Source organism: Desarmillaria tabescens (assembly GCF_030435595.1).
Source record: "Desarmillaria tabescens strain CCBAS 213 chromosome Unknown EV420scaffold_29, whole genome shotgun sequence".
NCBI classification, from domain to species: domain Eukaryota; kingdom Fungi; phylum Basidiomycota; class Agaricomycetes; order Agaricales; family Physalacriaceae; genus Desarmillaria; species Desarmillaria tabescens.
The window spans coordinates 418,539-432,515 of NW_026848328.1; the positions used below are offsets into that span (position 1 = coordinate 418,539).

At 47.2% G+C, this 13,977-nt stretch overlaps 5 protein-coding genes across 5 annotated transcripts; 3 read left to right on the top strand and 2 right to left on the bottom strand.

The window, feature by feature from the left end:
• The first annotated feature begins 153 nt into the window (after positions 1 to 153).
• Positions 154 to 2,621, top strand: EV420DRAFT_1337123 (glycoside hydrolase family 43 protein). Its single transcript, XM_060468884.1, has 10 exons — positions 154 to 175; positions 230 to 447; positions 496 to 714; positions 775 to 849; positions 900 to 983; positions 1,041 to 1,087; positions 1,142 to 1,346; positions 1,405 to 1,629; positions 1,684 to 2,353; positions 2,405 to 2,621. Exons 2-10 carry the CDS (start codon positions 399 to 401, stop codon positions 2,511 to 2,513), a joined length of 1,683 nt encoding a protein of 560 aa, XP_060328306.1. The 5' UTR covers positions 154 to 175; positions 230 to 398; the 3' UTR covers positions 2,514 to 2,621.
• A 1,899-nt stretch (positions 2,622 to 4,520) lies between these two features.
• EV420DRAFT_1645500 (transcription elongation factor) lies at positions 4,521 to 5,911 on the bottom strand (the record flags this gene model as incomplete). The annotated part of the gene is made up of 10 exons (XM_060477788.1): positions 4,521 to 4,536; positions 4,590 to 4,610; positions 4,666 to 4,676; positions 4,737 to 4,790; positions 4,847 to 4,972; positions 5,022 to 5,218; positions 5,268 to 5,438; positions 5,494 to 5,668; positions 5,731 to 5,793; positions 5,846 to 5,911. The coding sequence occupies 10 exons, from the start codon at positions 5,909 to 5,911 to the stop codon at positions 4,521 to 4,523; spliced, it is 900 nt and encodes a 299-aa protein (XP_060328307.1).
• A 383-nt stretch (positions 5,912 to 6,294) lies between these two features.
• On the top strand, positions 6,295 to 8,141 carry EV420DRAFT_1557831 (WD40 repeat-like protein). Its single transcript, XM_060473705.1, has 7 exons — positions 6,295 to 6,479; positions 6,530 to 6,666; positions 6,713 to 7,089; positions 7,144 to 7,403; positions 7,462 to 7,694; positions 7,757 to 7,926; positions 7,979 to 8,141. Exons 1-7 carry the CDS (start codon positions 6,367 to 6,369, stop codon positions 8,000 to 8,002), a joined length of 1,314 nt encoding a protein of 437 aa, XP_060328308.1. The 5' UTR covers positions 6,295 to 6,366; the 3' UTR covers positions 8,003 to 8,141.
• Positions 8,142 to 8,387: 246 nt separating this feature from the next.
• Positions 8,388 to 9,407, top strand: EV420DRAFT_1749773 (uncharacterized protein; the record flags this gene model as incomplete). The annotated part of the gene is made up of 2 exons (XM_060480298.1): positions 8,388 to 8,420; positions 8,575 to 9,407. The coding sequence occupies 2 exons, from the start codon at positions 8,388 to 8,390 to the stop codon at positions 9,367 to 9,369; spliced, it is 828 nt and encodes a 275-aa protein (XP_060328309.1). The 3' UTR covers positions 9,370 to 9,407.
• Positions 9,408 to 10,103: 696 nt separating this feature from the next.
• Positions 10,104 to 11,502, bottom strand: EV420DRAFT_1697757 (uncharacterized protein; the record flags this gene model as incomplete). Its single annotated transcript, XM_060479448.1, has 5 exons — positions 10,104 to 10,434; positions 10,488 to 10,834; positions 10,888 to 11,078; positions 11,127 to 11,307; positions 11,359 to 11,502. 5 exons carry the CDS (start codon positions 11,500 to 11,502, stop codon positions 10,371 to 10,373), a joined length of 927 nt encoding a protein of 308 aa, XP_060328310.1. The 3' UTR covers positions 10,104 to 10,370.
• Positions 11,503 to 13,977: the final 2,475 nt, after the last annotated feature.

Genomic DNA, 13,977 nt, shown 5'->3' on the forward strand with positions numbered 1-13,977 from the left:
ACGGACATGAAGTGATGGTAGGAGAGAGAAAGAAAAGTACGGCTTCTGCCGTCGAGATCCGGTATTTGGTAAAAGTGACGATACCAAACAAGCCGCTCCAGCGGCCCGACTATGCCCGGCGGACCTTGGCGGTTATCTTAACCATAGCAGGACAAAAGCTCGAATTTTACACCGGGTGGGCATTTTTTCTACAGCGCTGCCTTTTATTATGCTAATGCTAAGCAATAAGGTTAAAGATACTGTACTTTTTATTCCCGCTGCTACCGGACGGCCCGACCACAGGCTCCCGACTAAAAACCGCCACCATCCAGCTGACCTTTGGGAATCACATATATATGAGCAAAAAAACATGACGTCCTCAAGGCCAGCTATCTCTGAAATATTCTCATTATATCTCGATGCCGAGCATTTTTTCTTTGCTGTTGATGGTCTTTGGAAGCGGAGTCGGTACGCCGCGCCGCTGTATCACAAGAACATCATGCTGATTTCTCGCAGCACTAGTTCACGCACTGATTAACCCAATACTCCCGGGCTTCAATCCAGATCCTTCTATACTGAGCGTAGGATCGAATTACTTTATTGCTACGTCCACGTTCGAGTACTTTCCTGGAGTCCCCGTCTATCACAGCACGAATCTCGTAGATTGGGATCTCATTGGGCATGGATTGACCCGACCATTACAGCTGTCGCTTCTGGGAACTCCATCAGATGCTGGTCAGTGCCATCCTTCCATATCTGCCCGTGGCCTGGGCGCTAAGTATGATGTACCTGAAGGCGTTTGGGCACCAACTCTGAGATTCCACGAGGGGGTATATTATCTCGTGTGCACGACCAGATATGTCTATACTCGTGCGTCTATCTCATACTACGCGTCGTCACACTTGCTGATGTCCGTAAAGCGGAATTCAGGCTCTTCCCTCGAAGCTTCTACGTTTCCACAGAAGACATATTTTCAGGCGAATGGAGTGATCCGGTTTACTTCGGTGCGTGTTCTGTAATTTACGTTATGTTCATTCCATCAAACTTAATGTTTCACCCAGACTTTCTTGGATATGACGCAGATCTGTTCTGGGATACCAACGGCGATGTAAGAGTAGATCCTGCCAGTGCACTATAAGCAGTTTTGAAAATAATCTCGCAGGTATACGCTACATGGACTGGAATAAATAACGCCGTGGACAAAATCTACGGCATCTACCAGAGTAAAATTGATCTCGTTACAGGAGATTCTCTCACTTGTGATAAACATATTTTCAATGGCACTCTTCCCAACAATTCGACGTCTAGGCCTGAAGGTCCGCATGTATATTTGGTCAACGGTACCTACTACCTAATGATCACAGAAGGTAAACATCTCAGCTAATTATGGCTTAATACTTGCGTCACTCACATTCAATACTGTAGGCGGTACGGGCGTTAATCATCAAGCTACTATTCAGCGTGGTCCATCCCCGTCAGGGCCTTGGGAAAACAATCCCAGCAACCCGATCATTTACAATGGCGCAAACCTTTCGCTACCCGTGCAGTCTACTGGCCATGCCGATTTCATGCAAGCAGCGGACGGAAGTTGGTGGGGTACCTGCCTGGGAACTGTACCGCAGAACGGGAACTTTAGCTACCAGCAACTAGGTAAGTAATCCTATGTTCTCCCTGGCACAGGCGCTAACATCGGTCTTCTGTCAGGACGCCAGACCTTCTTGTTCCCTGTGACATGGGAAGATGGTTGGCCTGTATTCAACGGAGGCCGGCCCCTGAGCTTGCATATGGACGGTATTCTGGAAGACAAGTCCCCGCTCTCTTCATACACTAACGGCTTCACCTCGGCAACTCTCGATAATTCATTCTATTTCGTCCGAAATCCATACAAGGCGTTTCACTCACTCACTGCCCGCCCAGGACACCTCAGGCTGAAAGCGAACGGCTACGCACTTGGAGACAGAGACAGCGCGGCCATCATAATACGCAAACAAACCGCATATGAGGAGACGTTTGAGACGGTCCTCGAGTTTTCCCCTGCTACTAATTTGACGGAGGCCGGACTGAGTGTCTTCTATGGCGACATGATGCACAACGATATTGGAATCACTGGTGATGCCGGGGGGTCTGGGAAGAGGTATATTGTAACGCGGACGCTGGTGCCTGCGCAACAAGTAGGGCCATGGGGATTGACGTTTGCCAATAATACGGCCACCACAACGAATTACTACGAGCTTAAGACGACTGACCAGCCAGTACGGTTGAAGGTTATAGCGAAGTCTACGGAGTATACATTGGGTTATGCAGAAGGCCAACAGGGACATTTCGAGTATCTCACGACGTTCAGTAGTGTGTATATGACTGTTCCGCCGACAGGGTGAGTCTATTCACATCTCTTGCAGGACTTCAGGCTCACGTTGTGTTGCAGTGGTTTCTTCTTTAAAGGAGCGTCTTTCGCACTTTATAACACAGGTCATGGAAGGTCTAGTTCAACACCCGCAGATTTTGGGTACTGGAAACAAATACCTTCAAATTAACGTTGCTGTAGTAGTGAGTAGTCGCATCAAAATGCTATCCCTATCATGACCATCCAAATTTTTTCTCATCGTTGTCGTCTGCCGTATCATTATATACCATCAAAAGGGGTCGTAGACGCTGTTGGACTCCTCAATATCATTGTAATCGCATCAAACATACCTATATTATGCGGTAGCTCGTTCACGGATGTTCAGTGCTATGTACAATACCACTAAACCCGGCGTCTAATACGTGGGAGTGCCTTCGTCCCTCTTCTCGTTGCCATCCTGCCTCTTTGTAATGATGTCCCGCCTCGTCCCTGAACGCATTTGACTTCGTCTCGAGCCGCAGTAGCGACAGCAAACAATGTCCGAGATAACATCATAGATGGAAATGAAGACCTACGCAGTTTGTCAGTCTCGACACAAAGCCAGACGAGAATGAAGGGCTGTACCGCTGTGAAAGCTTTGATTATCGTCGTCACGACGTTGAAGATCGAAGTAACGATGCGGCCGATACCGCGTCCGATTGTAGCAAAGATGGTACCGATACCACGTCCCAATGCAGAAATAACAGATCCCTCGTGGAAAAGTCAATACAAAACAAGCAGACGAGAATTATTTGATGCGTACCATCTTTAGTAGTGGATACAAGGTGGGTTTTTGGTTCAGATGGATAGTTTTCTGAGCAAGGTTCTGAGACTCTGTTCTTTTTATACCACATTGGAAAGGCGGATGAGTCCAAATGTGGCTTTACCGGGGTGCCCCATTTCTTGGAGATAGTTGAAACATCTTGAAGAAACATCCTTCGCGATGCATAACGGAAGATACAGTCAAATTAAATAACCTTGACGGCGGACTAGTAGTGGCAGGGTACCTATCTAGAACATCCGTAAAGAGTTGGACGTGTATTGGGCGAACTATCGGACAAAGGAGGTGGAATCGTGTACGACTAGTACGTTTGAGAAATAAAGTATGAAAAAACGATGGTCAAGAAATACAGAGGTATATTAGTTAGCTCGTATCGGCAGTGTTGTGTGGTGTCTGCATCTAATAAGTGGCGCGTCCTCGTCTCCTTCCCGTGCGCATGCTGCTTCGTCGCGAGCCGCAGCAGCGACAGCACAGAATGTCTGCGATAATGTCAAAGATTGTAACAATCACCTGCAGCATTTTATATCAGTCCTGGTAAAGTTGTGCAATAATAAAAGGCCGTACCGTAGTAATAGCACCAATTATGGTCATAATAACATTGGCAATTGCAGAAATGACTGCGTTTATACCACGTCCGATTGCAGAAACAACAGATCCCTGGAAAAAACGCGTTGAATTTAGTACGAAACAAGTGTAGGAAGGTTGTTGTATCGACGCGTACCATGTTTAACGGTGCTAGGGGTATGAAATTGATTTTTGGTTCGAACGTGTGGGTAAGTGAGACTTTCTGATGAATTGTCTATTCTCTTATATACCCATGGCCCGTGGAGGCAGATGACGTCGATGTGGTTTGACCTATGACTTAATGACGTGAAAACCCCCATTGGCTTGGCGACAATTAATAATGACGTCACTATAGAACGTGCCTGGCGATCATTATGTGGCTGAAGGAAAAAATAATTACGCACAGCGAGGCTTTATATGTTTTCCCTCCATTTTTTGGCCACTAGAAGGGATCGCAGCGCTCCACGGAGACACATTTAACTCGCTATTTCCTTATAATGAATGTGGAAACGAGACACGCGGTCAGTACATAACGAAGCCGCGAAATAGATGATGACGATGAAAAATGGAGCAAAGCTGGTAAAAAAAAATAGTGTCGGGAAGTGAGGTGAAAAGAAATCCCATTTGCCCGCAATACCGCGAAATCGAGGCACAATGACAGATATGAACAGAAGGAAATAAACGTGGTATAATGGAGCGAAAGATGATCATACAAAAAACCATTACTTGTTGGTTCACGATACTATAAAACTAAGAGCAGATGGAGTGTACGGCATACGGGGGATCAATAGCGACAAAAATATAACGCGCTGTTTATGAAAATTTCCATCTAGTAAAGGTTGAATCAGCTGGAGGATTAAGGAAGAAAATGGGCAAACGCACCTATTCCCACAATTGACACATCTAATGAGAAGGAGAAGGTCAGTACGATGCAGCTTAGTAAAGGGGGTGAACGTACGTTACGAAGGTCTAAGAAGAGAGAGAGCGTCAGCTACTGAAATACGTACAAACGCAATGGACAGTACGTACAGTCATCGGTTCGTCGGCACTCCGCGTCTGGGCTTGACGATAGCGACACTTTCGCTAAAAAGTTGATGGGATCAATAGAACGTGCCGTACTGATTGTTCGCTGGACTCACCTGTTTGCATCTTCCACATTGGAATGCTTCTGTCTCTGCCTGCTGTTCTTCGGCGCTAAGAGATTGGAACAAGTTTTGATCTCGAATCTTGCTATCAGTAGCTTTTCTTTCTTCGGAGGCCATGTCCTGGACGTGGTGAGCATGCAGCATCTAGCCAAGGCGGAAAATTTCTTACCTCGCTGGTCATGGTAGCCAGCTTCTCAGCAGGTACGTCGCCACTTATAACGCCTTCTCTCAGTGAGGGATTACTCTTGTCCCTCAGATTGACGAACAAGGAACGTATTTTCCCCCTGTATTCGGCGTCGGCACTTCCGGAGAGATCGAAGACTCCCTTTTCAACCGCCTGAGCTCGCCTAAGGATCAGGTCGCTGGCTGCAAAGAATATTAGGTAGGTGACTAGTGATCTCGGTACAGTACTCACGAGCATTCGAGTCCAACGCAAGAGAGTCGTACATGAGTATAAGGCATTTGTTCCTTGTATCGTCCCCAAACATCTTGACTTCCACGCCGTCCGTCTTGGCCGACCTCGTGGCCGCCTTGTTTGCTGTCTGCGTCGTCGGCTTGCCATCCGAAGCCACTGAGGCCTTCCTGACTGTAGAAAACGACTGTCAAGACTTTTCGTGATTGACGAAAGAACCAAAACGCACTCGGGGCTGGTTTTCCATTCTGCACCGGCTTGCTCGACCCTCCACTGTGATGATGGCCTTGCTTCGCCTTCTCCACGTCGTTCTTCCACTTCTTTACGATATCCTTCGCCAGGTCGGAGACAGTCTTCGATGCATGCGTTCGTAGCTTTCCGACAGCAAGACCGACTCTGCTTTCCTATTGAATCCCGATTAGTACATGCCCACACGACCAGAAAAAAATCGAGGTGAAATACTCACCCTAAGGACCGCTTCATTTACTTGGAAATCTTTCTTTAGTATGTGTAGTACAGCTGTAAGTTCCTACAGAGACAACATCAGCAACACAGAGGTGCAACACAGAGGCAACACACACCTTTTCAGAAGCGCCACTGCTTTGAAGCTGTTTAGCGTGTTTCTTTAACTCTAACACTTGCGACATTGTGTATGCCTCTCCTACTATAGTTGTGCGACGTACACCGGATACACTGCTACACGACGAATACAGACGAATACAGACTCTCTCCAGGAAGTTTACAGCAATTCCTTATCGCTGTACAATCGAAAGAGAGAGAACCGTGCGGAAGTGGCTGAGGCTTCGAAACAAAGCAGGCGCAAGCAGATTACGTAAATTTCTCACGGTCCCAATATATGCCGGACACTGAAAGCAGTTGTGTGGAAAGAGCGAAGAGTATCTCTGGCACATACTCGTTAGAGAAGTAGGTAGCAGCCGATACATGTTGCTACAGACGATGAATTTTTGAGCTTTTTTGCTCGGTTTGTCGTCTATCCATTTTGGGACTCTGACTAAGCATTACTGGCTACCTTCTCTGGGGTTAGGGTTACACTGCTCAACGTCGACGACCACGACGACGGTCTCTTCTTTTCTCTTCTGCCATGTCGACCGCTGCCTTGCCGCCTCTGGGACCACTTTTCAATCTGAATGGAAAAAGAACGCGCAGTGTATTCGCCTCATGTCCTGAGGCAGGCTTCAAAGACGAAGAGAAAAGGTAAGTGACCTATTTTCCTCGCAGAACATTGTCCCATATCTTATCGACAGCACACGACTACGGCTAGCGTTAAAGATAAACGTCGAGTATCGTGATTTCAAGGAACTACCGACCGCTCTTCTCTCCCAGCAGGGCCATGTGGGACCGTCACGTCCAAAGGAACAACGGAAATTAATAACTGCAGGAGGTGTGCCCCCTTGACTACGTCGCAAAAATTGTCCTGAGTTTTACAGCCTCGGCAGATGCAGAGACGTCACGTATGATTGCCAAAATCGACAACACACCTGTCTCGAAGCCGTCAACATTCACATCCTCGAGTAGACTCTCACAAGCTCTCACCCTACACAAAACAACACGGACAGTCAAGCCAACGTATCACCCTCCATGGAAGCTTGTTCGTGTCATTTCAGGGCATCTGGGATGGGTACGAAGCGTTGCAGTCGAGCCAGGCAACAAATGGTTTGCTACAGGTGCTGGTGATCGTGTGATAAAAATCTGGGATCTTGCGTCGGGAGAGTTGAAGCTATCGCTAACGGGGCACATATCCACCGTGAGAGGTTTGGCCGTATCGTCACGGCATCCATACCTCTTCTCGTGTGGTGAGGATAAAGTGCGTTCATTTTGTTCAGTCAGTATGAAGGTGATGCTGATGAGCTCTTCGCAGATGGTAAAATGCTGGGACTTGGAAGCCAACAAGGTCATCCGGCATTACCACGGACATTTGTCTGGTGTATATTCCCTATCCCTCCATCCAACTCTCGATGTGTTAGTCACTGCCGGTCGTGACGCGTCTGCCCGTGTCTGGGACATGCGGACAAAGGCCCAGATCCATGTTCTCTCTGGTCACACCGGTACGGTTGCAGATGTGAAGTGTCAAGAATCTGACCCACAAGTCATCACCGGAAGCATGGATTCCACAGTCAGGTGCATTTCAATACAATGAGTTCCCCGTCTTCTCCAGATGCTGACTGTGACCTTTTAGATTATGGGACCTCGCGGCCGGGAAAACTATAGTGACACTCACGCATCACAAAAAGTCTATTCGGTCTTTAGCTATACATCCCACGGAATATTCCTTTGCATCTGGATCGGCTGGTGGTAACAACATCAAGAAATGGAAGTGTCCGGAGGGGACATTCGTGTTCAACTTCAGTGGACATAACGCAATCATCAACACGCTGTCGGTCAACGCCGAGGGTGTCTTCTTCTCTGGAGGTGAGGCCCCTCGGGCTCTTTTTCATTACCGCAGTTACTCATTACCGTACATCTTTTCCCAGGTGACAATGGCACTCTTACATTCTGGGACTATAATACGGGCACTCCCTTCCAGAACATGGACGACGTTCCTCAGCCTGGGTCCCTTGAAGCAGAAGCAGGTGTTTTCTGTTCGACCTTCGATATGACTGGGACACGGTTGATCACCGGTGGTGCTGATAAAACAATCAAGGTCAAGCTTCGTTTTGAAGCGACTTCCTGTCACTGACAATTTTCCCGTCTAGGTTTACGCTGAGCAGTCCCAATGACCTTTATCATTATAGTGCACCTGTATTTTTTTTGTAATCTATGTCTTTACTGGAGTACATATTGACGTTCCTAGAAGTCTTTTGTCAATTGAACATCAGACCTTAAGCATATACGAACTTATGCTACGGGATCCCTAAAAGGAATGTTGAATGAAACGAAAGGCGGCATTCACAAAGGTAAGACAGGTGCAAAATTCATTTTTCGCCATGACTAGTCGCGATCACATTTTACTGTCTTTCGATTATCATTACTTCAGTTCCAAGCTTCCTTTCAACAACTTTCTTGTTACGGAGCGCTATGTACGTTTCCGATGTACCGTCGACTTCCGCGAGACAGTGTGAGACACGCATCTTTGACCAGGAAAGTACTAACGGCTAAGCAACCATGTCTGCATCTGGACTTAAGCCTCGGTTCAAAGTGCGTTTATTGCTTCATGAAAGACTCATTCGTCACTGACAGGTGGTAGGGTATGCAGCCTCTGAACTTTTTGGATATAATGAAGCATTCCTCAGAGGTATCCATTCGCAGCTATACCACATCTTACGATATTGCACTGATGCGACTCGCCTAGGACCAGAACGAGATAACTGTCCTAGCTGATGCCTTGAACACCCTCCTCAACGACGTGGAAACCTTCCGTTTAAACCTCGTGTGCTTGATCACACAAACGTCCGTCGCAGCCGTTTTTCGACGCTTGGCTATTTCCAACATTCTTATCCCTATTCGAGACGTTGCTGTAGAATTCCTCGAGGCCGTCTCCGCTATGTGGAAGGAGGTGTATCAATTTCTTAAGCAAGGATTGCAAATCTTGCGCTCAGAGCCTTCGCATAAAGATATCGCAAACGCCGAGCATCATATACGCGCGGCTCAGGTGGACTATCTGAGAGCCTGTCAAATCATTGAAACCCGTTTTGAGGACCTTTTGTGGGATAGTGAGGAGCTCCTAATCGCAGAGCTCCGAGGCTGCTGTGGTTTTCAATTTTTACTTCACCTTACCAAACGATTTTGCACGTTATCCTCGTACCGTCTCATCGTCATGGAAGGTCTTCCTCGGCGTTTTTCAATGCTCTGGGACGACGCGAGCGAGATTCTGGTTTGCTGCAATTACTTGGGAGAGGTGATGAGCAGGATTCAGATCCGACTTCGAAGTCCCGAATGGCGAGCGTATTATACAGGTCGGAAGGACATTATCGAGCTGTTCAGAGAGACTTCCTTGTACGCAGAAGGGTCGCATACTTTGATTAAAATTCGCATCGGACTATCTGAGTGCCGCCACAAAACCGAGGAACTTCCCATCAAGCACGAGTATGTGGGGCTATGGGATCCTAACGAGTTCGTGTGGGACTGGTATACCTGCTGGAGCTAGAACAGCCGTGGATCTGATAGGACCTAAATGGCAGCGGCGAAAGACATTTTTGCACGTTGATATTATTCAAATACAGATGGCACCTTTTACTTTCTTCAGTGAATTCACCGATTATCCCAAATTCCACAGTTTAACGTGGCAAAAATTCGTGTCTATGAACCATGTCAACTGGCGAACATTACACTCGATTGATGCAGCTGCTCTGTGATCGTCCCACTATTCTTAGGACGAGCACCAACCCTCAGGCAGGGTACGAGGCCCATGGGGCATATATGTAACGAATCCCTCCGATCCGACTCTTGCCTTGTTCGGATTCTAGCCCTTGCTGATCATAATGACCAACGGGATTCCGGGGGTATTTCACGGTCCAGCTCTCAAAGACATCGATCAGGATAAAACTCCTGCCCGTCTTCTTTGCTGCATTTGAGCGACCCTCATAGCAGTAAGCTGGATACTGTCCATGCTTGTCCATGTCTTACCTACCGTCGAAGTTACTTCATGCTGGTATCTCCGGAAGGGTTGTCGCGTTTCCTCGACTCAGTACACGCTGGACAACCATTTAGGTTCTGCCAAGTTACTACGAATACGAAGAAGATCTAGGGGCCCTGAGCACCGTGAAATTACTTTGAAGTGGCCGCGGCGTTCTTAGCTTTTGTGTGTGTTGTGTCAATTTACCACATTCGCGAACTTGTCAAATCAAGAGTGAGTGACATGCACATTAAGTATCTAAATGACAGAAAAATACAGGCAATTGTTGACTCGAACGCAATTTCTACAACAAGTAGCGGAAGTTCAAAGAGTCCTTTTCGCTAGCCGACACTATGCCAAAGAGAGATTGAGAATGCAGAATCTAGATAGTTGTAGACTGACAAAGCCAGTTCAGGAGCTTTTCAAGTATATACGGTGACTTGGATGGTAAGTGTGCAGAGAATTCCGCAAGGCGAAGATACTCCCGAAAGTCTATGAGCAACGGCGAATGTCCAGTACAGAGACTGCCATTATCAAGGAGAGCGTGCGAGGTTCCTCGGTATAAGGAGCGGCGTAGCTTCCGTCGCGGCATGCTGACTATTTCAATATGAGAACATTATTCGGTTACAAAAAAATGAATGAAAACATACATAGGTGAATCGGAGCCGGACTCGGATTTAGAATTGTCCGGAGGCCGACTTCCTTCGACATATGAAGAGCTCAGTGCTTTCATGGTGCCAGAAACGGTCTGATTGCTACTAGGGCCAGCCCTCATGGCGCGGTCATCCAAGGACCCCTTAACACTTTCGGGGCGGGATGAGGGCTGTTGGGCTATTGGGGAAGCCGCAGGATCGTGAGTGCGCGCGGTCTGGTGAGGCGAAACAGACCCTGACTTTGAGTCAGCTGGGGTGGGATAGGAAGGTAAGTCATCCCATATCTTGTCGTCGTCACAGAGACTGTCGCAGGTGTTAAGTAAATCTTCCAGTCCAGAAGTGAACTGAAAGTGCAGATTATAAGTGAATCATGCAAGAAGCGATGAGCGTAACATACGCACATGCTTCTGGAATGTTTCGAGCCTGCTGATAGCAAGTGGCAAAACTCCCGCCTAGTACCGCGTAATCCAGCCAACGACCTTATCCAGCCAGCCAGCTCCATCCTAGCCGCAACGAACATATACAGTTCTCGGTAAACTGTGGCGGTGGCTCTTTCGAGACGGCCAAGATGCCTGAAAGCACGCAAAGCTGTAGCCTAGATGAGTAAGCCACAAAGTGAAGCTAATTGATACGTACAAACATATGTAGGAATTGTTAGGATCGGCCAAAGAACTGAAGGCGATGTGATACCATGAAACTGGGTGGGGAGATATTCATTTGATAGAATGAGGCATACACCGCAGAAGATTAAAATGTATGCGCCGATGTGAACAGATTGGCCTGCCATTACGTCTAGCAAGCCAGTGCGCTTGAAGTTCTAAGAAAGTGGTATGTTCTTTAAGTTAGGCAGATGCAGCAATATCTCAACATGACTCGCCTGGAACGTCTTCCGGAATAGATCTAAGAAGATGACAACGTCAGCTTCCACAGTTTCAGCAAATTTTGAACAGTCTTCAGCGAAACTGTCGTTGACAATCATACTGTCGTCCTTCATGAGTTCCGCCATTGACATAGAGATTTTCTGAATAGGGTCTTGGTGCTTCTCCACAACGGTTATGACATAGTCGATAGAAGAAAGCAGCAGAGCTGCGTCTTTAGTTTTTTCAACACTGAGAGAAATTAACTAACGGAACACGTAGAGGAAGAGAGTAGTGATGACATACCGCTTTGCATATCTTTGGGCGGTTATATACGAGTCCATCAAAGCTATGTATGCCGAGCTTAACTCCAGAAAGGAGCAATATTTTGGGCAATCTTCAACATACAGGACGTGCCGCAATTTTCGAAGGGCGATTTTCTCAGCTCGAGTGCGGGGGGTAATGGGTATAAAACAGTGTAGGGCACGTATATCCGGGTACGGTGATTGAGTCGCTGGATTCATCGTCGTTGGAAAAGAAACGCTGTCCTACTAGGAGCGGACCGTACTAAGTCGGGAAGGACCCACCTTGAAGTCGGACCCAGATCGTGATTCGGACAGAAATTGGGGCAAATTAATCCCCAACCCAGGCCCAAAATTTGGACAAAATAAAGCATAGCTGAACCGGACATTTCAAGTTACCGCTGCTGCTTCTATGTTGATCGTCGCGCGCTTCGCGTCATTCTCACAAGGGGAAGATCGTGCTCTGCCACAGAGATTCACCTGGTCGTCATCTTGTCTTTTGTCACCCGCTTGATTCGTTCTCTCTTGTTAAAAAACTATCAAGCACGCATTCTTGCCATCGAAGTCCATTCCGAATCCTATGCTGAGGATACCTGGTTATTATGTAGTTGAGCAGCCGTGAGAAAATTCTATTCAAGGTATCGATCTATCACGGACTATGCCGAACTTAGTTTTTCAGAATTTTTTCCTTGCGTTCCTTATGTTCTGCTTTCTTCGACTCTCCTGTTGGGGTTTTTCCCCGTCCTGACATTCATACCGTCCTTATCTTCCATTCCATGCGTGTTGACTACTTACCACTTGCTTGCTTCGATTTTTTCTCTCTTCAAATCATCGTGTTCACTGCTTCGCCACTAGTCTCTCGTAGACAGACAGACGATACATACCTATTGAGGGTGGGCGGACGGTATGTATGAGTCTGTTGTTTATCTGGGGGGTCTTGTTATCACCGTCGGTCTGGTTACGTAATTGAATCACGTGCACTACAACACTTTAATTTACAACCTCGTTCTGGCGCGTTTCTTGCGTGTTTCTACATCCCCCCGTGCAGAACCTGCGCGTTTTTGCACACAAATGGAATTTTATGGTCCTATCTTCACCGTTGAGAATACGAGTAATGGGTTGCTCTTGAAATGGCCGAAGACCATCCTTCCAGCTCAGTATTCGCTTTGCGACAACATCCCTGACAGTTTAAATACTTTCAGGGTCATTTCATGAGAGATTTCTGGTCATAACGATATCAGATAATGATAGGAGCAAAGGAAAACGCGCCGAAACACGAACGGACACGGTGGTACTGGTTCAAGGAGTGATGGGAAAGTCCTTCTACATATGGAAGCTGACGTAACGGATTCGACGGTGATAACAAGGGGGGCGCGATTAAAACAAGACTCGCCACTAATTACCACACTCCGTGCCTTCTGGTCGTCATCCTTCCTCATTCGAATTCAAGCCTCTGAGTGTAACATTCAGTGCCACAAGTCGTTCAGGAAGCATTTACTTCGATGGATGGTCCGCAAGATGTCTGGACGCCCGGGCAGAGAATAGGGGCTAGAACGCTTCTTCTTCTGAGGACGTCCCCCACATTAATGAGTGACTCGAATTCGTATCATTCCATCTCAAGGGTACCACGCTGCGGCAAAGGAGGGTTGTTGAAAAGCTTTCGCGCTATGACTCTCTCGCATCCTTTTCCATCGAAAGGCTACCGCACTACGACTCCGCCTGGCTTGATGCTTCTGCACAGTGTCCAAAAAATAATATTGACAAAAACATCAGCCTGCTGCCGAGGCTGTGAAGGAGTTACTCATAATGGGGCTTTACCATAGCGACAGAGCGTAGGACTGGTTCGGCCGTAGCAGCGTTGTTCCCGCCTTCGTAGTGCGTTTTTTTTTTGAATCCGATTAGTATGATATGTATCGTGATCCTACACGCTAGCGTATGGTGAGATTATGCTACTTGTCTATGTCTCGCCCTTTTCCTGGTTCTGTGTATCTAAGCGTCTCAACAAACGAGCTTCTCTGAGCTCAGTGCGAATTGCTTCGCGACCGCCTTCCCATTTGCTTCAGCTATGGGGTGATAAGGTGGTGGTTCTATCGCCTTCTCTTCTCGCCATGCTCCTCGTAGTGCGTTAATTAGCTAGTGTATATGTACATCTGGGAAGCTGTAGTACGGGCCTCGGCACGCTTCTATTGAGGAGAAATGTCGGGTGCTTGATGAAACATCCATCCTCTACTTTTTTTTGGGTACTGGTTCTAATTTTTATCCTTTTTTATCGTTTCTTTTTGGTTTTTCCTTTCCTTCTCTTATGTCACAATTACTACGTGCTCGTCC

Bases quoted from the DNA above. Each gene is read 5' to 3' on its own strand.
- EV420DRAFT_1337123 (XM_060468884.1), top strand. From the start codon at position 399: ATGCCGAGCATTTTTTCTTTGCTGTTGATGGTCTTTGGAAGCGGAGTC. The intron at 715-774 runs GTCAGTGCCATC...ATGTACCTGAAG, and splicing joins GGGAACTCCATCAGATGCTG to GCGTTTGGGCACCAACTCTG. The intron at 1,347-1,404 runs GTAAACATCTCA...TCAATACTGTAG, and splicing joins CTACCTAATGATCACAGAAG to GCGGTACGGGCGTTAATCAT.
- EV420DRAFT_1557831 (XM_060473705.1), top strand. From the start codon at position 6,367: ATGTCGACCGCTGCCTTGCCGCCTCTGGGACCACTTTTCAATCTGAAT. The intron at 6,480-6,529 runs GTAAGTGACCTA...TCTTATCGACAG, and splicing joins TTCAAAGACGAAGAGAAAAG to CACACGACTACGGCTAGCGT. The intron at 7,927-7,978 runs GTCAAGCTTCGT...TTTCCCGTCTAG, and splicing joins GTGCTGATAAAACAATCAAG to GTTTACGCTGAGCAGTCCCA.